Source organism: Podarcis raffonei, chromosome 5 (assembly GCF_027172205.1).
Source record: "Podarcis raffonei isolate rPodRaf1 chromosome 5, rPodRaf1.pri, whole genome shotgun sequence".
NCBI classification, from domain to species: Eukaryota; Metazoa; Chordata; class Lepidosauria; order Squamata; family Lacertidae; genus Podarcis; species Podarcis raffonei.
Window position 1 is genome coordinate 102,099,389 of NC_070606.1, and position 23,985 is coordinate 102,123,373.

At 52.8% G+C, this 23,985-nt stretch overlaps 1 protein-coding gene across 1 annotated transcript; it reads left to right on the plus strand.

Moving 5' to 3' along the window:
- Positions 1-3,215: 3,215 nt before the first annotated feature.
- Positions 3,216-22,650, plus strand: LOC128414934 (melanotransferrin-like). The gene is made up of 16 exons (XM_053390932.1): positions 3,216-3,536; positions 6,434-6,588; positions 8,376-8,475; positions 9,014-9,196; positions 9,897-10,053; positions 10,863-10,930; positions 11,602-11,792; positions 12,048-12,228; positions 13,817-13,968; positions 15,780-15,876; positions 16,698-16,892; positions 17,589-17,745; positions 18,160-18,227; positions 18,312-18,499; positions 21,057-21,252; positions 22,431-22,650. The coding sequence occupies exons 1-16, from the start codon at positions 3,488-3,490 to the stop codon at positions 22,499-22,501; spliced, it is 2,208 nt and encodes a 735-aa protein (XP_053246907.1). The 5' UTR covers positions 3,216-3,487; the 3' UTR covers positions 22,502-22,650.
- Positions 22,651-23,985: the final 1,335 nt, after the last annotated feature.

The window sequence follows — 23,985 nt, forward strand, 5'->3', positions numbered from 1 at the left end:
GTTGTACTGTGGGAATTTCTTTCTGTTGCTGTACACAGAACCCCTTTGCTTGCAGCTGGTTGCAGGATCCCTCAGAGAACTGCTTTAGCGTCGCGTTTGAGGGGGTTTGCAGAGCCCAAGGTGATGGCACCTGTGAGCTGCCGAGCTCCCTCCCCTCCCCACTTCTGGACCAGGAGCTCCTGACTCTCAAGTTTCCTCTTTGCTCCTAGGAGGACGTGCATCTTCGCCCCGGAAGAGCTGGCAGTTCCCCTGCGCTGGCGCTCCGCTTCTCAGTGGAAGTGGGAGCAAGAGGAGCTTTCCTCTCCCCCTCGCCAGGCGCAGCTCTGGCCCCCTTCCTTCCGTTGCCCCAGCCGGCAGCCTGAGTCCTTCGTAAAGAGCTTCCATCATCTGCTGCTGCTGTTCAAATCCTCCGAGAGAGAGAGAGGGAGCTGAGCTTTTTAGTGGATGGTTGGAGATAGCAAGAAACTAGGAATGATACTGAATGATACTGACCCATGGAGTCGCTCCCAGTGCTACAGTTCTGTGATTCTGTAATCCCTCAGTTTGGTTTTAAATTTCCTCTGTTGACCGATTGAACACTAAAGCGGAACATAAATTTTCTTAATAAACCTTTAAAAAGGCAGCAGGAGACATGCATATTCCAAAGGTCAGCATATGTTGCCCGAGTCATAGAATCATAGAGTTGGAAGGGACACCAAGGGTCATCTAGTCCAACCCCCGGCAATGCAGGAATCCCAACTAGATCATCCCTGACATTTGGCCATCCAACCTCTGCTTAAAAACCTCCAAGGAAGGAGAGTCCACCACCTTCCGAGGGAGACTGTTCCACTGTCAAAACACCTCTTACTGTCAGAAAGTTTTTCCTATTGTTTAATCGGAATCTCCTTTCTTGTAACTTGAAGCCCTTGGTTTGAGTCCTGCACTCCAGAGCAGGAGGAAGCAAGCTAGTTCCCTCTTCCAAGTGACATTTCTTGAGATATTTGAAGATGGCTATCATATCTCCTCTCAGTCTCCTTTTTTCCAGGCTAAACATACCCAGCTCCTTCAACCACTCTTCATAATGCTTTGCTTCTAGACCCTTGATCATCATCGTCTCCCTCCTCTGCACATTTTCAGCTTGTCACTGCCCTTCTTAAATTGTGGTGCCCAGAAGTGGACACAGTGTTCCAGGTGTGGTCTGACCAAGGCAGAAGAGAGAGGGACTATTACTTCCCTTGATCGGGACACTAGACTTCTGTGGATGCAGCCTAGAATAGCATCACTTTTTTGCTGCTACATCAGATTGTTAACTCATGTGAAGCTTGGGGTCCACCAAGACCCCTAGATCCTTTTCGCATGTACTGCAAGTAAGCCAGGTCTCCCCCATCCTATATTTGTGCATCTGGTTCTTTCTGCCTAAGTGCAGAACCTTATATTTGTCCCTATTGAAATTCATTTTAAGTCGCAGGAGTTCCTGTTAGAGCAGGACTTCATCAGTGCAGTGCAGTCAAGAGGAAGAAACTCCCCTCCTGTTTCCTCGCCCATCACATCTACAGAATGTCCCAATTGGACCTCCAAACCCATCGGGCAAATTGCTTCCGTGATGTCAAAAGCCATGCCTTTAACTGGAGATTGGGCACAGCAGCTGCTTGGTTTTGAAAGAGAAGGAGTAAGTAAACCTTTCAGTCGCTCTTTTCCCCTTGGGTGATTTGGAGACGCCATCCCTTCCAGCCTCAAGATTGCACTTGCAAATTTGTGTGAAGAGAAGATCTCTGTAGCCTGATCTGCCCAAAGGGGCCCCTCTAGGCCACCATCGCACTTTCTGGAAGCCCAAAAGCAGCACATGAGGACAACAGTCCTCTCCTGCTTCTGTTGCTCCCTTGCACAGGGCACAGTGGCCCATACAACTTTTCCCCACAGCAGTTTTCCCAAAAACAAAGGCCCATGCGACTTGGTCCCAGTGCCAGAGTGTAGACTAGGGTCCCTCCTGGCCTTCAGCAACTGCTCCCTCAGGCAGGATTCTGAAAGTCCAGAAGTTACATCTTGCCCAGAGGACTTTTGAGCTACTTACTCTTTTATCTCCCTGCCCTTGTATCCCAGCATAGCCAGTGTGTGCCCTCTGCCCCCCCTCTCTCTGCCTGTTGCCTTCATACCTGGTGCTCCCCCCAGGAGCTCCATCTGCACCCCCTTCTGTAACACACACACACACACACACACACACACTCTTGGCTCAACCCCCTTGTCTCATCCCCACCCGAAACCTGTTGAAGAATGTGTCGCTCGCCAGGACATATCCTGTCCCTGCCACCCTGACTGCTGCTATTGTATTTACCTTTTAAGAATATCCCATACACATTCCAGTTTTCAGAATAACCCCCAAGGTTGCCAACCACCCAAAATTAAAAGCAATTCAAATTCAGAGTAAAATACTAAAAGCAAGGATGAAAGTCAAAGTTCTACTTTTTAGGTGGGAAGAGTGAGATTCACAAACCCAGCATGAGCAACCCAGGAGTAGAGCCAGCAGTGCAATGCTGCAGCAAAAAAGTCTGATGCAGTTCCAGGTTGCATTAATGGATGTGTAGTCTCCTGACTGTAAGAAGGCATATGGTGCCATTTGTTCATTTTGATTAGACCTCACCTAGATTGTCTAATTCTGAATGCAGAAGTTTAAGAAGAGTATCAACAGTCTGGAAGGTGTGGCAAGAAGTGTCCTCTGAAGAATGTCCTATGATGAATTGGGGGGGGGGCTGATGGTTAAGAGCACCAGGAAAGCCACCCAAAGGGCTTGTTTCCTTTTGCCCAGAGGGCAGGATATGGGCCATCAGGTTCACACCACAAGGAACAGAATTAGGCATCACAAAGACCTTCATGCTGGTGCCAGCTGTGAGGCAGACTCTGTCTGAGAAGGTGATGGACTTCTTCATTGGAGGCTTTTAAGCAGCAGAGGTGAGGTGGGGGGGTCCCCCACCTATCTGGGATCTTGTGGTAGAGGAGATTCCTGCTACCATCTGTTGAACTTCCTTCCTCTTCTCTTGTTCTGCGCACTTTCCCACCTGCTGTACCTGCCTTAATTTCCTCCAAGCAGAGGCTGGCTTTCCATCTGGGACCCCCGGTGCTCATCTGGTGGTTGGTAGCTGCTGCCTCTCCTGCCTGCTGCTTTTCTGTCTGCATCTGCTGCAGAAGAGGAGGCTGCCCAGGGGTCCCAGGAGCCCCTCCTGCCCTTGCTAGTCCATTAGGCTGCAGCAGCTTCCAGGATATGCCTTTGCACGGGCTCTTAATCGGCTAAGCCACTAGGTGGTAGTGAAGCAATGGTAAGCTCTGTTGTCCCCTGACTGCCGGGGGGGGGGGCGTTCCTTGAAGGCAGTCATTCACCTTGCCAGATCCAAAGTCTTCCCCCCTCCCCCTGGAGGTGGGGACATGCAGGGTGGCATCGCCTGCCTCCTTTTCCAGAGAGGAATCCAAGAGAGAAGGCTGAGCAGCAGCTTCCAGAGAGCTCCCTTCCTCCACCATGAAGAGCGTCGCCCGTCCTTCTGCCCTTCTGCTCTGCTTTCAAGCTGGTAGGCTGAAACTCTCTTCTCTGATGAGGGTCAGATTCCATGGAGAAGGAAGTTTCTTCTTGGGAATTCTCAAGGTGGGGGGAAGGGCCTGGGCCAGAAGACCCCCCCCCCTTTCGTGGTGGGTTTAGACACCCTGTGGCTTTTTAGGGCTGGTTGCCACTCCTGGGGTTTCCACAGCCTCTCTCTAGCTTAAGCATGGCCCAATTCCTAGCCATGACAGGGCAGTTGGGAGGGAGCAGCCCCAGAGATTCTGGCCCAGCAGGATCAGACCCCAGCGAGGGAACAGGCCCTTCTGGCTGATGCACAGATCCAAACAGGATGACCCAAGTGTTCATTTGGCAGGGATACCAAGAGGAATACCAACTCATGCACTCTCTCGTGAGCAAGGCCCCGATCCCACTCTTCCTTGGCAGAGCACCCTGTCGGGGTCAAGAGCCTTACTTTCCCCTTCTGGCTCAGCCGTGGGAGTCTCGGAGCGGGGCCTGTCCAAAGAGCAAAGGACCTGCTAGGGCAGTGGCTGCTGTTCTTCCTGCTTTGGGGTAGACTTTGGCTTCCAGGAGCTTGTCCGTTTAAAACCAGCTCTCTCAGGAAATGGTCGTCCCACATCACCCGTTTTCTTGGCAGGCCGGGGGGTGGGGTGGGGGTGGGCAGAGATGGCCAGAAACCCCCACAGGCCCTTTGCAGTTCCAGCCAGTCCTACAGCTGCAAAGCCGCCGACAGGAACCTGTTCTTGTTGCTTTATGCACAGTTGGTTGATCTTTCAATAATTTTTGTAACAATACATATAATGAACCCAAACACTAAGAGCTAAGAAACAAAATAGCAGCAGCTGAATTCATAATACCATTAAGGAGATCAGACATGTAATCAAAGGAAAGAGTGAAGAAGGAGTGAAGAAGAAGAGAGAAGGCGTCCAAAGGGGATGTGGATTCTGGCAGAGCCCACACGGACGGTTCACGCAAACCGTCCCAAAGAGGAGTCCCAGATCTGAGACATTTTGTTTTCTGTATGCTGCTGGACAAAAGGAGCCCTTCCCTAGGTGTCCAGGGAAGAGAGGCCCTCTGGCCAAGAAGCGTGATTGGGGCAGCTGCTCAGTCCTGCCAGGTCAGCCACTTGGCCTCCAACCAGCCACGCAGGTCCAGCTCCGCTGTCCCTCTAGCAAATCCCAGGACAGTGGCGTACAATGGGTGCAGCGTGGACCCCTGAAGACTTCAGAAATGTTTCTAGAATCAGGCTAATGTGGGGCAGGGCACCTGCGGGGCAAGGCCAGGCAGGGCGTTTAGTGCTGATCCTACTGGTCGCTCTGGGCAGCTGCCATGCACTTTGGACAGAGGCAGCTGGCGTCCAGGATGCCTGGAAAACAAGCTTAGGGAGGGTAAGACGCAGGCTGAGGTCCAAGGAGGGTGGATTGCCATTGCCTTGTGTGCAGTTCTCTGTTCCAGTCCTCCATAAGGCCACCCATATTGACCATCCCCTCATTCAGCAGAGTCTTGCAAGAGCAAATTGTAGGTTTGGGGAATTGTACTGAACTACAAGATTCTGCTACAAGCTTTGAGTTTCAGAAGCACTTGAGGCTGCTGGGCCATAGACAGAGACCAGGAGGTGCCATGCGTTCAGCCATCCTGCTGAAGGCAGCAGCAAAAACTGATATTTCAGGAGGGGAAAAGGCAAGAAGTTCTGTCCCCTCTTTGCCCATCCATGGCAGAAAGGCCCCAGGCCACCCAGCTCTTCTCCAGCAACTCTGGGGCCCCAGTTTTAATACTGCTGATGGGAATGTTGTTTGTGGAAATATGGCGGCAGTCTGAGCTGTAGTTCTCCACACAATGCTGAGTTGGGAGAAATGAGCCACTTTGAATCTTGCCAGGGAAAAAGCCAGGAGATAGTATGTATGTAGAAACTAAATGATTTGGCTTTGCTCAGCTTTGGTCCATTTGTGCAAGGACCTGGTGGCCTCAGCTTTTGTCTTCTCTGCAAAGATGGGACAGAAAGATACAGAAACAGAGCAACCTGCAAACACCACTTTGGCCGAGTTCCTATCATCATTTTTACCATAATCAAGAGAACCTGAAGAAATGTTGCTGGTCATTTTCTCTTGCTGGACAACTGAATACGACCTCACATGATGGCACCTGGGATTTGCCACATCAGGAGGAAAGTTGGAGGCTTAGCAAGTGACCTTGGGTGGTAAATTGCCACCCATATTCACCACATGAAATTGACTGAGGAAGCCATTTCAGAAGCAAAGGGTGGGAGTGGGTCTGTGCCCCTGGGCGGCAGCAGCAAAGCCCTCCAGAGGATACGGCCCCTGAGGGTCCTGCTCCACCCCTCTGCCTCCAGGTGACATGGGCCAAGCTGAACAATAGGCCCTGCTTGGCTCCTGTCTCACGGGGTCCCTGTGTCTGGGATAAAAGATCCCTTCTGGGGAGGCCCAGCACAGCCCCTCGTGGCTAGATGGACAAGTGGAAATGACACCCTTCGAGACAGAGAAGCGCATTCCTGGAGGAGAAGGCTGTCCGTGGCTTCTGACCCCGATGGCTGTGTTCTCTCTTCCCTGTGGGAGGCCTTGTGCCATTGGATGTCAGCTGCTGAAGACAGCAAGAGGAGGGCAGCCTTGTTTAGGGAAGTTTTTAACATTTGATGTTTTATCCTGTTTTAATATTCTGTTGGAAGCCGCCCAGAGTGGCTGGGGAAACCCAGCAAGACGGGCGGAGTAAATTATTATTATTATTATTATTATTATTATTATTATTATTATTATTATTATTATTGGAGCACTGCCCTTTCGCTCAGGTCCTACAGGACTTTGGGACCCTCCCCAGGGACACAAACAGGCCCTGATCAGATGCTCATCCCCAGCAGTTCCTCCCTGTCTCACTTGGCACGTGTGTGCTTTTCAGTCTTTGCCTTGGACCAGCTGAATTGGTGCACAGTCTCTGACAAAGAGCTTGCCAAGTGCAGCGACATGAGCAAAGCCTTCTTCAGGGCCAACATTCGACCCCTGCTGACTTGTATGAGAGGTGTCTCAGCCAGCGACTGCATATCGATGATCAATGTAAGTCTAACTTGCTTGGGTCTGGGGTTGGGGAGGGGAGGCAACATTTCTGGCTATGACTGGATGGAAGTTCTGGCCCTGCCTGTCCCCTCGGGTGTAGAGTCTCTTCTTTCTCAGGCAGTAAAAAGGTAAAGGTCCCCTGGACGGTTAACTCCAGTCAAAGGTGACCGGGGTTGTGGCACTCATCTTACTTTCAGGCCAAGGGATCCGGTGTTTGTCCACAGACAGCTTTCCAGGTCATGTGGCCAGCCGAACTATACCACTTCTGGCACAACGGGACACCATGATGGAAACCAGAGCACACAGAAATGCCATTTACCTTCCCACCACAGCAGTACCTATTTATCTACTTGCACTGGCGTGCTTTCGAACTGCTAGGTTGGCAGGAGGTGGGACAGAGCAACGGGAGCTCACCCTGTCACAGGGATTCGAACTGCCGACCTTCCGATCGGCAAGCCCAAGAGGCTCAGTGGTTTAGACCATAGCGCCACCCGCGTCTCAGGCAGTACCATCCTATGGATGTGTTAGGAATTGCTGGGGACCACAGCAAGAGGTGTTGCTGGGCTTGTGTCCTGAGCACTCAGCAGCTGCCCCTGCTTCCCCTTCCGACAACCTGATGCCAGCTGGGCTGCACTTTGCTGATGCTGTCAGAGAGACAGGGAGGTTGGGAGATTGGCTTGCCCAGCCGTTGTGAAGGAGAAAGTGGCAAGCGGCGGGCTTCTTCCTCCCTGCTGCTTCCCTTAATTGCCAGGCAGGCAGGTGTGCAGAGCACAGGGTGATGCCTTTGCCTCTGTTTCTTCCTCCAGTCTCATGTTTTGAATCCTTGTTTCTTCTGCTCCCCCTTGGTCACCTCCTTCCCTCCCTCAGGCACATCAGCAAGGCCAGGCTAGGCTGGTGGCTTGGCTGTGCTGAAACATTCCTGTGGCATTCACCCTGTTGTTAAATGGCTATGAGGTGGGCAGGATCTGGGATCAGCCACCAGGAGGAAGGCAGCTCCTTCTGGCCAGGAACTGAACTTTGCTAGCCAGGGCTGTTGTGCAGATGGGTGAGATATGGGCAGACATATCTTGCTGCCTGTGACGTACCTTCCTTGGTGGTTCCTTGGGGGTTATAGGTCAAGGCGGTGAAACCCCATTGTGGATGTGGGAAAGGTCAGTCTCCTGTTTGAGAGGCTCTCTGGCTTTCTGTATCCCACTGGGCTGAGCCTGTGACTGACAGCATTATTACGGGGGTGGGGGGTTGCATCCAGATGTCGTCATCCTGGCAGATGGGCAGTTCAAGGTGGAACTCTGCATGAGAGAGAAGGAAAACCTTAGTGAGCTGCAGGATTGGCAGACCAAGTGTTGCTACTCGAGAGCAGGATTCCCCAGAGAGCCTGCTGAGTTGAGGGAATGTTTAGCCCAGGGAAAGTGGGGGGCATTTTCATTGGTTCTCTTTTGCTATTTGTCTCCAAAGGGAAACACGCTGCACCTCTTTTTCTTAAAAATCCATATTTTTTCCACTTTAGTAAACTATTTTCTTGTTTCATGACCACTGTGTGGTCTCAGCTTATTTTTAACACTCTCTCTACCTTCACACTACCTTCAGAGGCTTCAGTGAGACCCCAGGGAAACTTGGGGGCTGGTGACTTTGAGGAAGCCTGGTGGAAATGGCGACTCGCTTACCAAAATCTTGAAGGAGGGAGGCTGGGCTGGGCAGAGGGATCTCTTGGCATGAGCCTGCAACTCCCTTCCCTCCTAAGGGGCTGCCAAGCAGGTACCTAAAATGCCCTCCCGTTTCCTTGACAGGCAAGTGTGGCAGATGTGGCAGCCGTGGATGGCGGCACCATTTATCAGGCTGGGAAGGAATACAACCTGAAGCCAGTGGTGGGAGAAGCCTATGGCCAAGGTAAGTGAGTTGTTGCCAGCATCCGTCCCTCTGTTCAGGCAGGACCCAGCAGCTGCTCCACTTGTGTGCCACAAATGCCTTTTCTGCTGATAACACATGGGTGCTGGGGGGAAGATCAGTGCCACATAATCTGTATGCCCAGCCATCTTCCTTGCATCCAGCCTCACAACGCCCACGTGGAAAGAGAAGCACTGGTATTTTCATTTTGTATGGAGGAACTCAGTGGAGAAAGTGACTTGGCCAGTTCAGTCCAGCAAGGCCAGCACTGGGAGGCAGGATCTCTCTGAGCCAAATCCAGTTCACTCACTGCCCACCTGGGCAACGGCTCTTCCCACTTGCAGCAGCAATTGATTCCAGCAGGCCAAGTCAAGCACTGAGCACGGTTCAAATGTGCAGAACAGCCAAGTGACTGTGTGCATGAAAACCCATGCTGACTGGACAGGGCTCCAGTGGCATCCACGGTGCCATCCTGCTGAGGCCCTGGAGGCGCAAGGTCTTCCTCAGACTGACAGGCCCCCTTCCCACTATCCCTGTGCAGATGTTGGCACGTCCTACTACGCAGTGGCTGTTGTGAGAGCAAAATCCAGCTTGACTATCGACAGCTTGCTGAGGACCAAGTCGTGCCACACGGGCATCAACAGGACAGCCGGTTGGAACGTCCCCATTGGCTTTCTTCGTGACAGCGGCCGGATGCCAGTGATGGGCTGCGAGGTAGCTGCAGGTGAGGCCTGCCTGCAAAGGGCTGGTTGAGGACGTGCCACCAGCTTCTGAGTTGCAGAGAGTCAAACTGCTCCTCTGATCAGTTGCACAGGTGTCCATACATTTATGTAATATTCTGGACTGGGATTGTGGTTGGGTTGCAGCTGGCACAGAAACACCCCCGTGTCCTGCCAAAGGAGGTTTTTGTGTGCAGAATTTGACCATGTTCTCTGCAATTGCCAAGTCCAGAGCCTTGCTTTGCTTTGCAAAAGTCCCAGAGAGAGAGGGTTCTCTTCCCACCCCACAGTTTGTGTGTGTGTGTGTGTGTGTTGGGGTTGGGGAAGGCGCACAGCATCACCTGCAGAGCCCTGAACATGCTGGGTCCTGATGTACTCAGTTGCACACACAGAAGAAGACTCTCACTCCCCAGCATTGGTTTGTGCTCAGCATAAAGGGAAACGGGGGTTGTGTGTGCATGTGGGGCTTTGTGGCTCCTTGGCTGGCTGTGAGCTGCACAGGTGTGTCCCTTGAGCTGGGCCAGGGGGGCTCTCTTGACCAGAGGGAGGGCTGTCCCTCCTTGTGTTCAGATCTCCTTCCAGCCTTGACTGGAGCCCAGCAAGGCTGCTTCTCCAGCTGCTTTCTCCCCTGGGGCCAGGGGTGGCAGCAGGGGCTGCTCTGGCCTGGCTTGTGGGTCCAGCCCCTCACTCTTCCTTCTCTTCCAGCCGTGGGCAACTATTTCAGTGCTAGCTGCGTCCCTGGAGCCAGTGGAAACGGCTACCCAGCTAACCTCTGTGAGCTCTGCAGAGGAGACGGGGCTGGCCGGGGGAAATGTGAGCTGAGCCCCAACGAGGATTATTACGACTATATGGGCGCCTTCAGGTACCTTTGGGGGACAATAGAGTGGGGCCCGTTCCCCTGGAAATCCATGAATGCTGAGGAATAAAGAAAGCTTGGTTTATTATATGACATGAAAGTAACAGAATATATCAATGCTGCTTCTTCAGGCAGCAACACTACAATTGAAGCAGGCAGCAAACCCTACAACACCCTGCGCTAAAGTGGCAATCATTCAGGTTGTTACGGAAAAATCTAGGTGTGAGGCTGCTCAGTCCCCCAGCTGGTCGGGCAGAGCTCGCAGGTCCCTGCGGGATGAAGGAAGGATTCCAGCCACCAACCAGAGCAAATAGCTGTAGACCAAAGTTTATAGCGCAATACAGTGATACCTCGGGTTAAGTGCTTAATTCGTTCCGGAGGTCCGTACTTAACCTGAAACTGTTCTTAACCTGAAGCACCACTTTAGCTTATAGGGCCTCCTCCTGCTGCTGCGCCTCCAGAGCACAATTTCTGTTCTCATCCTGAAGCAAAGTTCTTAACCTGAAGCACTATTTATGGGTTAGCAGAGTCTGTAACCTGAAGCGTATGTAACCCGAGGTACCACTGTAGGTTGAAAGAGGAAATTTGAACCCTGAGGAGCGTCTCCACCCCCATCCTTCTGCCCGGACGCTGAGGTCCAGTGCCGAGGGCCTTCTGGCGGTTCCCTCATTGCGAGAAGCCAAGTTACAGGGAACCAGGCAGAGGGCCTTCTCGGTAGTGGGAGCCTTCTCTGGGAGCAGCGGCCAAAAGCTTCTCACCACGCTGTGCTTCTGCAGCCATTGTGGGGCCTTGACTGTGCCTCGGTTTCCCCTCAGGTGCCTGGTGGACGGAGCAGGGGAGGTGGCCTTTGTGAAGCACAGCACAGTCGCCGAAGCCACCGAGGGTGAGTCAGCTTCTCCCAGGGGGAGCCGGTGGCCTCTTGGGTGAAGATTTAGGCATGTGCAGGTGCTGGGAGAGGGACCGAAGAGGGGGTACTATCTCCCTTTCCAGGAGTTGAATTCTTCATGCAACAACATTGGATTTATGGGTCAGGAGGGAGTTATTCCCTCTGCTTCTCTAGGTGAGAAGGGAAACCTCACCTGGGGAAGGCACAAGGGCCTTTCTGCTAATGGTTCTCCTGGGGCAGTTTTTGAAATAAATGCAACGCAAAGGCATGAAGCAAGAACAGTGACAAAACTGCTCAGCTTGGCACAGTTCCCTGTGGTCTCCCTTTCAGTGGTGCCCATGGGAGTCCTGGTTTGCAGGAAGGGGAGCTGTCCCCAGCCTATGTGGGTCAGAGCCAGTGTGGTGTAGTGGTTAAGAGCGGTAGTCACGTAATCTGGGGAACCGGGTTCGTGTCTCCGCTCCTCCACCTGCAGCTGCTGGGTGACCTTGGGCCAGTCACACTTCTTTGAAGTCTCTCAGCCCCACTCACCTCACAGAGTGTTTGTTGTGGGGGAGGAAGGGAAAGGAGATTGTGAGCCGCTTGGAGACTCCTGAAGGGGAGTGAAAGGCGGGATATCAAATCCAAACTCTTCTTCTTCGTCACTGCCTGTGCTCTGCTCTGCCTTCCAGGCCAAGCTCCCCCCTCGTGGATCCCGCCGGGGCTTCAGGCCACGGACTTCCAGCTCCTTTGCCGGGATGGCAGCAGAGCGGCCGTGACGGAGTGGAGGTCCTGCCACTTGGCCCGTGTCCCTGCGCACGCCGTGGTGGCCAGGGAGGACGCGAATGCCAGCCTCATCTTCCAGCTGCTCAACCAGGGGCAGGTGGGTCCCTCTGGCTCCCCGGCCCCCTCCCCGGCCTCTGCTTCAGCTGCTGGCCTGACTGGAGATGAGGGGTGCCCACCCCACCCCACGGCCTGCTGCATCTCCCAGTGTCCCCTGCTCTGCAGAGATGGAGAGGAAGGCGGGATGCTGAGCTTCTCTGGGCTCTTCTCCCTCAATTGCAGACTTGGGGGAGATTGTGGTGTTAAGAAGAGCCACGTTTCCTAACCGGGACTTCCTTTTCTGTCATTGTTGCAGCAAAGGTTTAACACCGAAGGTGCTGATTTCCAGATGTTTGACTCTTCAGCCTATGATGGAAAGAATCTTCTCTTCAAAGACTCCACCATGGAGCTGGTTCCTATTGTGGGCCAGTCCTACCAGGCCTGGCTGGGGGAAGAGTACATGCATGTCGTGCGGGGACTGGACTGTGACCCTACAAGTATGGGGCATCTGGGGGTTGTCTCTCTAGGGAAGAGTGGTGGCTCCTTTATCTCAGAATCAGCCCCTGGGTGGAGGGGACGCCCTGGGAGTTGGGTGGGAGAGAAAGAGCCACAAGGGCTGGGCAGAGGGTCAGCAATGGGCAGGGCAGGCAAACTAGCCTGGGTGTCTGTGGTCAAGAAGGCTTCGTGGTGAGAGCTGCCTCCTGTGGGAGGGAGTTCCACAGGGGAATTCTGTGCTGTGTGAAGAAGGGCTTCCTCTCATCTGCCTTCCAATGTTCAGCTTCAGGCGGGGTCCACCAGTTGTAGAGTTAGAAGAGAGGGAGGAAACTTTCTCTCTCTCCACTTTCTCAATGCCAGGCAGAATTTTATAAACTTCTATCATGCTGTCTCTTCCTTGCCTCTGGGACTTTTTAGTTTAAAGAGAAGTCCCCAGCACTGCAATCTTCCCTCGTAAGGGAGGGGCGGCATCCCCTGACCGTTTTGGTGGTGCTTTCCTGAACCTTTCCCGCCCAAGGTCATAGAATCATAGAATCATAGAATCATAGAATCATAGAGTTGGAAGAGACCACAAGGGCCATCGAGTCCAACCCCCTGCCAAGCAGGAAACACCATCAGAGCACTCCTGACATATGGTTGTCAAGCCTCTGCTTAAAGACCTCCAAAGAAGGAGACTCCACCACACTCCTTGGCAGCAAATTCCACTGTCGAACAGCTCTTACTGTCAGGAAGTTCTTCCTAATGTTTAGGTGGAATCTTCTTTCTTGTAGTTTGGATCCATTGCTCCGTGTCCGCTTCTCTGGAGCAGCAGAAAACAACCTTTCTCCCTCCTCTATGTGACATCCTTTTATATATTTGAACATGGCTATCATATCACCCCTTAACCTCCTCTTCTCCAGGCTAAACATGCCCAGCTCCCTTAGCCGTTCCTCATAAGGCATCGTTTCCAGGCCTTTGACCATTTTGGTTGCCCTCCTCTGGACACGTTCCAGTTTGTCAATGTCCTTCTTGAACTGTGGTGCCCAGAACTGGACACAGTACTCCAGGTGAGGTCTGACCAGAGCAGAATACAGTGGCACTATTACTTCCCTTGATCTAGATGCTATACTCCTATTGATGCAGCCCAGAATTGCATTGGCTTTTTTAGCTGCCGCGTCACACTGTTGGCTCATGTCAAGTTTGTGGTCAACCAAGACTCCTAGATCCTTTTCACATGTAGTGCTCTCAAGCCAGGTGTCACCTGGTCCATGTGCTTCAGGGCCTTGATCTGTTTCCAGATGCTCTGACCCCCCACATTCTGCTCTCCTTAACCTGTGGCCCTCCAGGTGTTTCTGATGAGTGTTAGAGTCCCACAACATCTCACCTGCCTGATGGCAGCCTTTCTGAGAAGAGTGCACTTGCAGCTTGGTGTTCTTTTCCCCCTCGTGGCAGGCACCGAGTTTCTTCTCAGTGTCTTTGCACAAGGACCCCCAGGATCTCAGTCATGCCGCCCTCAGCGTGGGATTTGCTGACCCATCGCTTGCTTGCCTGGGAGCTGGGCCTGCCGTGGGCCTGCCAAGTTCTCAGCCGCTCTTTTTTCTGGGGCTACAGGGCTGCCTCCCTTCCTGCGCTGGTGCGTCTTGTCTACAGAGGAGATCTGGAAATGCAGCCAGATGGCCACGGCCTTCAAGGAGAAGCAGCTGAAGCCGGAGCTGCAGTGTGTTTCGGCAGAGAGTCCCGAGCAGTGCATGGAGCGCATCCAGGTGTGGTGCCCAGCGTGATGGGTTAGCCTGGGGGCTGCTGCTGCTGCCCTCTGCTGGCAGGGCCCAGGGGCAGCTGGGCAGACCTCAGGTGGCCATCAGGGAGAAGGGGAGGGGTCCTTGCCAGGCAGGCAGCAGGCTGTTTGACTAGGCTGCATGAGGATACCTGGCATGGGGTGGTAGTGTTCTATTGTGTCTCTTTTTTCTATTTTCATTCTGCTTTCGAGGCAAATATTGTCTCCCAAAGCAGCTCAGGGCAACTGAAAGGGGGGTGGAGAGACAGACAGATGGAATAAAAGAGAGAGGCACTGCCCCAAGGAGAGAAAAGGCAGAAGTGGGGGTGCAGGGGGCTGGGAAATGGTCAGAAGGGGACGGGCAGCAGCTCAGGGCTCTGCACGCAGCTTCCATCCCGGAGGGCAACTCCAGGTGGGGCTGTGGGAGGGCCTCGCCCCAAATCCCAGGAGAGCCATGTCTGCCAGTCAGGGCAGACAGTGCTGGGAAGGGGAGGCAGCTGCCCAGGATCCTCTGCCAGGATCCTTCTAATCTTCCCTCCCTGTGGCCCTGGCTGGGCAGGGGAGCTGCAACGGCCCCCTCTTCCTGCCTTGGTGATGGATGGGGCTTAACTCCCCTCCCCCAGGACCAGGGCAACTGGCCATGGGAGCCCAAGGGTTTGTTCTGGCCGTGGGGGGCAGGCAGGGGGAGCCAGCTCCTGGCAGCTGCTCCTTCCTGTTCTCCACATCCAAATCGGCGCCTGGACACAGCAGAATCAGTGCAGCGGCCCTGAAGCACCGGGCGCCAGTTGGGGCAGTGGGGGCCTTTCTTCTTCTCCCCACTCCTCTTCCATTGGGGGTTTGGCGCCATTTGGACGCACAGCCTCCCAAGCACATCCCTCCAGGTGCAAATGCCTCTCACCTCACCAGGAGCACCAGAGCTACTAAAGGAAGCCATGCTGGCCCTTTGCCTTATTCATTCAGAATAATGACCAGCAGGCAAATAACAACGTTAAAAAAATCACAAAACCTGCACCTGTCAGAACCAAGAAAAGACTTTGGGTCAAAACAGCAGGTGAAGCCCAGAGCATCACCATCAGTGAATCCCAGGGTGGAGGTCTGGGGGGGGGGTCATTGGCGTCCAGAGAAGAGCCTTTGGCTAGTCTTGCCTTCACAGCCTGGCAGAGGTGCATGGGCACTGAGGTGGTCCTTTGGGCACTGAGAATCCTAGAATTGTAGGGACCCCTGAGGGACCTCTAGTCCCCCCCCTTCAGTGCAGGAATCTCAGCTCAAAGCATCCACAACTGATGGCCATCCAACCTCTGCTCAAAACACCACCTTCTGAGGAAGTCCACTGTCCATCGTTGAATGGCTCTTTACCCTCTTGAAGCTCTTCCCAGCATGTGCCATGTGATTTCAGACTGGGACTCTGGAATTCATGGCTTGCGCTCAGGGAGCCCTCCTTAGCCCAAGGGAGGTGGAGTGAAGCAGAGGGATGTGAGCATCTGGGCATGGACTAAGCCGAAGCAAAGCTATCAGGCAGCCATGCCCAGATGGGTTAGAGGGCAGGATGGGTGTCACGTATCTGGTGGGGAACAGGCCACCAGGCCACAGGAGGGCTGGCTGCACTGGCTTCTCCTTGCCACCCCCTTTGGGTCTCAGCCTGCCCCTCTGCATCCATTTCCTTCTGTGACCTGTGAGCAAGACAGGACAGTGCAGAAGGGGGCCATTTGGGGACAGGCATTGGGGCAGGCAGGCACCTCCGCTCCCCCCCCCCAACGTGACTCAGCCGGGTCTTAAAAGGATGTTTTGATTTCCTTTCAGAACAGAGACATTGACGTTGTGTCTCTGGCCGGAGAGGATATTTACACGGCCGGGGAGACATATGGCCTGGTGCCAGCTGCTGGCGAGCATTATGCAGGTGAGGAGGCTGGCAGGACTGAAGGCCTCTTGTGTGCAAGCTGCTTTGTGGCCGGCCGGCTGGCGACTCAGTGCCCACAAACGTGGACACCGCCCAGCTGGGCACCACAGAGCTGAACCAAGGGATTCTCTAAGGACCTTTCCAGGCCTCCAGGAGGAGCCCCCAAGCGCAAAGGTCCGTGGGGCAATTGGTGATTGGCAGCAAAGACGCAAAGAGTCTGGAGGCCTCAGATTTCTGGCTCAGACTGTGCTCAGGTGCTGATCTTCAAGGAGACAGGAGACCCACCACACTCCTTTCCCCCTTGCTCTCTTGCCCCGTGGGGCTCACAAGCCGAGGGCTTCCTGGGGCTGGGCTCCCCTGAGGACAGTTGTGGGCAACCTGTCAGGTTCCTGGGTCACGCTGGCCCCAGAAGGTTTGGCCAGGGAGGACAAGAAAGGAGTCCTTCAAGAGCTGGGGGGGGCACACGTTGCCCACCTGTAACCCCGACTGGGGCAGGGGCTTGCCTTGCCAGTCTCGTACTGTGCCTTGGAGGGGCACTTTGGCTGCCACTCTTTGCTCAGCTCTTCTTCTTTCCCCTAAGACAACAGTCATTGAACAAGGAGGACCCAAGGAGGGAAGCATGTGTGTCTGGGGGGGGGGCGACCCTCCACTGTGTAAACAGAAATGATCCCTGTGCCTCTATGGTGCCCCTTGTCTTTCCTGACCCCTTCATTTCAAGCTCTTGTCCAAAATGCTGCTCTTTTTTAGAGATCCTCTTTTAAACAGATAAAGGAGGGGGCAGAGGGGGCTCAGGGTTTCTTTTGTGCTTCCCGCCCTCCCAGACGAGGACACCACCAGCACCTACTACGCAGTGGCCCTCGTGCGGCGGGTGGCTGATGACGCCTTCACCATCTACGAGCTGCAAGGAAGGAAGTCCTGCCACGCAGGTTATGGGACAATGGCTGGGTGGAAGATGCCCATTGGCCTCTTGCTGAAGAAGGGGTTCATCCGTCCTCAGGACTGCAACATCCCCAAAGGTAGGGGGCAGGAGGGGGCTGCTGTTTGGGACTCTGGGTTGACCCTTTGGGGCCAAAGGAGACATGGAGGGCATACACAGACCTCTGCTGGAGAGAGAGAGAGAAGGGGGAGCAAAGGCTGGAGGGGCCCTTGACCCCCTTCTCCCCCTGCCTTTCTCCCAGCTCCTGCATGTGGCTGCCCCCCCCAGGGGGTCATGGGATCACCACCACCAGGCCAGGTAAGGCAGGTGCTGAGGCACCCTCTGGCCCAACAGAGGAAGCCGCCTGGTACTGAAGCAGGCCAGTGATCTCCACCCCCTCAGTCTTGCCTGTGCTGAACAGAACTCGCCCTCGGGAGTCTCACAGCATCGTAGAGTTGGAAGGGAGCCCCGGGGTCATCTAGTCCACTCCTGGTCTCAGGCAGGGAGTCTTCTCTGGCGCTGCCTGGGGTTGCGCCGGGGACCTTCTGCATGCCTAGCAGGGACTCTGCCCTTGAGCTGTGGCCCACCAGCCTCTCAGGTGAGTCAGAGTTTGGCCCAAAGCTCTGCCCTCATCCTGGTTCATCCGGGACCTGATGAAGCCTCATGCATCCAGGCAGCCGGGCCCCTTCCAAGTCCCTCGTTCCGAGTGCCCAGCTGTTCTTGGGGCTCTCCTGGCCTTGCTGAACCACACCCTCATGGGCTCATGCCCGGCTTCACCCTCCTCCTCTCGTTCCAGCGGTGAGCACCTTCTTCTCTGGCAGCTGCGTTCCTGGGGCCCCAGGAGATGGCTACCTGGACAGCCTGTGTGAGCTCTGCATTGGGGACCTCAGTGGCAAATACAAGTGCAGTGCCAGCAGCCAAGAACGTTACTATGGCCACGCTGGAGCTTTCAGGTAACGGGGACTGGCAGGGGGTGCCAGCTGGCCTGAGCCTCATGTGCCTGGCAGGAGAGAGGAGGGGGTCTTTCCTCTTGCTTGCCACCCGGAAGGCTCTGGGGAGAGACTCTTGGGGTGTGAGCATGGGGCATTCCCTGAGACAGAGCGGCACATGTGTTGTCCAAGTCAGATGGCACTGATTGCAGCAGGGAAGGGTGTTTTCAGTACAGAAAAAGGGGGGATGTACTTGGTTCCTCTCAGCCCACAACCACAGAACCAACCATGGAAGTTGTTCACATCAGCCAAAGCTCCTGGCTGCCGCTGGCCATTCCACCGGGGGGGGGGGGGTCCGCATGCCTTGCTTTGCTGCTGCTGGAGGTCCTTCTGCCACCTGCTTCCCACTTGCCGTCAAACTCTTGGTGTTCTTTGCAGGTGTTTAGCTGAGGGTAAAGGCGATGTGGCCTTTGTCAAGCACTCCACAGTCTTTGAAAACACAGATGGTATGTTGCCCACTCCTGTCTTTTATGATCCCTCCCTCCCTCCCTTTCCTTGAAACCACTCTCTGAGCACTCTTGTCCTTCCAGGGAACAACACGGGCTCCTGGGCCTCCCAGCTGCGCTCGGGGGATTTCCAGCTCTTGTGCCCAAATGGTGCCCGTGCAGAAGTTAGCCAGTTTGCCCACTGTCATTGGGGACAGGTGCCCGCCCACGCCATCATGGTCCACCCAGACACAAATGCTTTGGCTGTTTTTGGACTTCTGAACATTGCACAGGTACCGGTTTATGGCTTAGAAGAGAGACAACACAAGAGGGCACCATCGCCATCTCCATCCTCCTGAGGGTGCTCTTTTCTCTCACTGCTTCCTGTTGGGCACCAGGGTGGCCAGTGGGAGGTGGGCCCCCTTGGCCTGATCCCGCACTGCCGGGCACTCCTTCTGTCTGCATTTGCTCTGGTGATTCTGCCCTCAGAGGTCAGGCTGGCAGCAAGGAGCCTGGTGCTCTCAGGAGGGGCCCTGACACCACCTTGGCACTCTGACCCTTGGTGGGGATGCAAGGTCAGACAGCGGAGGTCCCTGCTAGCTCTTGGATCCCTGCTTGGTTTTCACATGGTTTAGGTAGTTTATTCTGCTGCTGGTTTATTTGAATTTGGGGCTTATCCACACTTCCCTTTCCTCCGCTCTTTGCAGGCATGGCCCACAATTTAATGCTCTGTGTCCAAACACACACACCCTTTTTGCTGTACAGCCTCCCCCCTCCAACCGCACTCTTTAAAGCTCAATTGGAGCAAATGGCAATCCAAAGGAAACCCCAACTGACATTTGCTCTGACTGAGCACTAAAGAGTGGGTTTTCGTGGGGAAAGTTCTGAGGCAAAATAAATGCTCCAACACGGAGTGTTAAAGCCCTTACTGTTGTCGCTGTGTTGAGCTGCTCTGTTTCTGCTCACTCCCCTTGTGGGTCTGGATCAAACAAAAAGGCAGGGTGTAAATGAAGCCCCCTTCTACCATCCACACTTCCTGCTCCTGAGATTTGTGGGCTTGGTTTTGATGCACTTTCTCAACCGTTTCCAACAATGTACCCTCATAGGAAACTCTCCACCCCTCCCACCCCACTTGGCACCATAGAGTTGGAAGGGACCTCAAGGGTTATCTAGTCCAACCACCTGGCAGTGCAGGAAATCCAAGACTACATCATCCCTGCTAGGTAGGCCATCCCAGTCTGTGCTTAACTTCTGGATGCAAGTGAACAAGAAATTAGAATAGGATCAACATGGTCACAGCAGGATTGTGGAACAGCCGAGCAGCAGCATTTCTCAGTAGCCAGGCTTGGCTTTTGCTAAGATTTTTTTTATAAGCTTCAAGCGTGGAAATAGTAAATGGGCATCTAGGTGCCGTCAGCATGAAATGAAAATAAAATAAAATCAGGAAAAGGTTTCAGTAATGGAGGAGAAGGGGCAGATGAATGATGGGGGGGGGGAACAATGCAAAGGTTGTTGCAGAAAGGTGTAGAGCGGAGTTGCTGGTTATGTTTAAACTTTCATGGAAAAATCCAAGGAATCACAGCACTGCAGCGTCACCCATCCCTGGCAGCCCAGCAGACTCAGCCTCCTCCTTGGGTAAATATTTATAGCAGCACTGCAGGCTGTGAGTGGGAAGGATTCTTGGTCTGGAGGTGGCCCAGGAGCCTCCAGGCGAGTGAGGAATAATCTGTGATTCAGGAGTACAGATTAGGTTCATCTGTGATGCTACAAAGCAAAACGCTAGCAAAACTATCCATTTATATTTCCAGCACTTATGGAATGTTTGAAAAGTATAAATTGTCTCATTCAAAAATATGATCCCAAGAATATGATCTGAACCTCTCTGGGTTTTTTTTACATGAAATTAATTTCAAAAGAGTTTAAAATGCAGACAACAAAAAGGAATGAACACAACACTTGATAAGATCACAAAAAGGAATCCCACTAAAAGTCGAAACAAAATAAAAATTCCTTCCAGTAGCACCTTAGAGACCAACTAGTTTGTTATTGGTATGGCTTTTGTTTGCATGCACACGAAGGCCATACCAGTAACACTTAGTTGGTCTCTAAGGTGCTACTGGAAGGAATTTTTTTTAATTTTTTTTTGACTATGGCAGACCAACACGGCTACCTACCTGTAATCCACTAAAAGTGTTAGTTGCTTACCTGAGCAGTTCCTGGTTGGCGCACAAATTTTCACTGGGGGGGGGGGAGGGGGAGGAGGAGGAGGAGGATTTATTTATGCCCCGCCCACCCAGCTGGGTTTCCCCATAAAAAAATCAAACATTAAAAAGTTCCCTAAACGGCCAGTGATAAAAACCACACTCAAGATTATAATAGAAAGCGATTTATTGGTGTACAAAGCTTCACTGAAAGCACGTTATCTTCTCAGAAGATAATGGTATTTTGAAGTTAGAGGAAAACAAAACAACTTAAAGCAATGCAGCATAGTATTTTTTAGAACAGTATCATTTTAAAATGGTGTAAGCCTAGCACTACAATGGCAGTGACAGAGCAATCAGCCAGTGTTTGCTTAAGGTCAGAGCTCCCCCAATTTCTTCTACTCCATCTACTTGTGAAGCATAATTTCTAAGCATATTCACCTTTTGGAATTAAGTTAATAGTGAGCCAAACAAGGCAACCCAGTGTAGCGAACTTCTTGCTTCTCCCCACTCTGGTGCTGGGAATCACAAGGTGCTGGGAACCCCCCTGCCTGCTCTCTGCAAACTCTGGCAGGCAGCAGCTCCTCAGCCCCCCCCCAAAAGGAGAGGTGCTCCTGGGTGTAACCAGGGACCTCTGCTTGGCTTTCAGGACTTCTTTGGCGACCACAATGAAAATGGATTCCAAATGTTCAACTCTACAGCCTTCAAAGGGGAAGATTTGATCTTCAGGGACTCCACCGTTGCCATTGTGCCAGTTGGGGCGAGGAGGACGGCCATCTCCTGGCTGGGGGAGCCATTTGTGGAGGCCCTGCAGGGCCTGAGGGCTTCCCAGTGCTCTGGTGCAGGTGAGTCTGAGGAGCCCCATGGACTCCCCCCCTGCCCTCTCCTGTCCCTGCAGCAGGGAGAAGTGACCCATGGACTATATCCAGCATGCCCAGTGTCTTTGTGTGGGTCCCCCCCACAGCAGCATACTAGTTTATTATATGAGTTCCATTTCTGTCATTCCAATAATCGACAAAACTGGCCTGTCTCTCTCAACACCGTGAATATGTCACAGCCTCCCTGCTCTCCATTGAATCAGTTCAGTTGATTTGTCCATTTCTGCCATTTCTAAGTATAGTATCATTACTTTCATTCAACTTATATCCCACCCCTTCTCCCAAAGGAGCCTGGGGTGCAAAAACACCATTGAAACAATGTCCTTTTAAAAGCCTATGTGAATTTTTGTGAATGAATGTGTCTGGCTACTCCTGAGGGTCCCTGGAGGGGAGGGATCCCTGATCCTGGGCTGTGAGGGGAGAGGGAGCAATCCATATCCCAGTCCTAGCACTGAGCTGAGAGGAAAGAGACTGCTCCCCCCTCACCAATCTGGGGAAGGAGTGAGGGGAGGACAGGCATCCTTGTCCCTGCATATATCTGGGCCTCAAAGGTTCTGTGGAACACAGTGATCCTCACGCCTTCCGTGTAGCATAGAAGTTGGTTTGCTTTTAAAATATTTTTAATTAATTTTTCACAAAGAAAAAAAACTTTACAAATTTTACCATAAACCATAACTTACTTTATCAATTGACTTGGAAGTTTATAAACTTATGCATGGCATGGGGAAGGTAGATAGAGGAAAGCTTTTTCCCCTCTCTCCCAACACTGAAACTTGTGGACATCCAATGAAACTGAGTGTTGGAAGATTCAGGACAAAGAAAATCCTTCACACAGCTTAGTTAAACTCTGGAACTCCCTCCCACTGGAGGCAGTGATGGCCACCAACCTGGATGGTTTTAAAAGAGGATTCGACAAATTCCTGGAGGGTCAGTGGCTCCTTGCCCTGATGGCGCTGCTCTACCTCCACTGTGGGAAGCAGTTTGCCTCTGAATCTCAGCTGTCGGGAATCCCAAATGCAACTAGTGCTGTTACATGCAGGTCCTGCTTCTGGGCTTCCTACTAGCTTCCAGTTGGCCAATGTGAGAGCAGGTTGTTGGTCCTGCAGGCCCTTCTAATATCCTTATGTCCATATGTTACATTCCAGCTTTGTCAGTGAATGTCTTCCTCCTGCTGCTGATGACAAGTCTTGGTCTTGCTGGATTCTGCTGTCCGTGATCCATTGGCTGAATGCCAGCATGCCAGGAGGCAAAAGGCAGCTGCAACATGGACCACCACCACAAAGTCAACAAACCAATCAAATCAGCTGGCCTGATCCATCTGGAAGAAGTGGAGCATGCTGGGCCTTCCTTTTTCCTCAGACCATAAACGATTTCCATTGTGGTGGGAACAAGCCTGGCCTCTCCAGGGCTCCTGCACTAGCCTTCCTTTCTCCTTCTCTGGCACAGTCCTGAGGGGGGGCTCAGAAGCTTTTGCTTACCATTTTGGTTAATTATCATGTCGTTCAGAACTGACAAACTGGTTATTCATAACCGAGATGTGTTTGAAACAAGTTAACTCCAAGCGATGGCTTATGAAGCAGACTTGTTTCAACAAAGCAAATTTTAAAATAGCCACATCCTTAACTGTGCTTAAGTAAAAGGAGCAAAAGCTTCCAGTTTGCTCCTCACAAGCTTGGAGTAGGTGAGCTGGCGGGGTGGGGGGGGACTTGTCTCCTCCCCTCCAAGACTAGCCAGGCTTCCTTGTGTTGTCTGCCCCTTTTGGAAGGCTTGGCTCTGCATCCAGAGATCCAGAAATGCCTCCCCCCCTCCCCTTGTCTGCCTGCAGTTATGGCCCTGGGCTCAGGTGTGCTGGGAGGAGGCAAGGAGCTGCATTTCTGCCTGCTGATTGCTTGAAGAGCGTCACTGTGTCCATCTTTTTATACTAACTAGACTAACACAATTACTGTATTTATTAACTCCCTTGAGAGTCCCGCTATGAATAAAAAAGCAGGCTATAAACAGAATAAACAGGAGACAGAGGTGGTGGCAAGGAAGGCATTTTCCAGCCCTGCCTATCTTGGCTATATGTTGCAGCACCTAGAAATCCAACGCCAAAGAGCCCTCCCATAAGCAACAAAAGGGCAAAACCTCTTAGTAAATGCCTGCAGTAGCTATTGGGAAGGGAGACAAAGTTAAGTAACTGCAGTTTCCAGGATTTTGCCACAACAAAACAGCAAACCTTAGTAACATGAGATGTCAGCCATACCTGCCATGGTTTCTGGGGCTGGAAAAACTCACCTGGTTGCAGATGAACAGTCTGAGAAAGAATATACCAGCCAACACTAAGCATGCAGAGAACCCTCCCCAATGCTTTGGATGAAGCCATCTCAGCTTCACCAGACCTGCCTCGATTGGGCAGTTGTCCACTGGAAATGACGACAATCCCTAGTTGTCAAAAGCCAACTCTGAAAAGGTTGAAATAAAGCATAACCTCCAGTCTGGGGCAGGTGCAGATAATCTGGATCAAAGAGGGTTGTCCTTCTGCCACAGACTCTAATTGCACAACCCAACATCTCCGTGTGATGGGAATAGGCACCTGTATCACAATTTCTTCTCTCTACTGATCAGCACAGGCCTCCATTGCACCTGTGCTCCAGCATGTTTTGAGGGGTGGAAATGGAAGGCTTGGCCTCCCCACTGGACACGTCATTCAATGCAAAG

Excerpts from the sequence above, each read along its gene's own strand:
- LOC128414934 (XM_053390932.1), top strand. The coding sequence starts at position 3,488 with ATGAAGAGCGTCGCCCGTCCTTCTGCCCTTCTGCTCTGCTTTCAAGCT. Across the intron at positions 6,589-8,375 it reads ACTGCATATCGATGATCAAT|GCAAGTGTGGCAGATGTGGC; the intron begins GTAAGTCTAACT and ends TTTCCTTGACAG. Across the intron at positions 17,746-18,159 it reads GGCCACGCTGGAGCTTTCAG|GTGTTTAGCTGAGGGTAAAG; the intron begins GTAACGGGGACT and ends TGTTCTTTGCAG.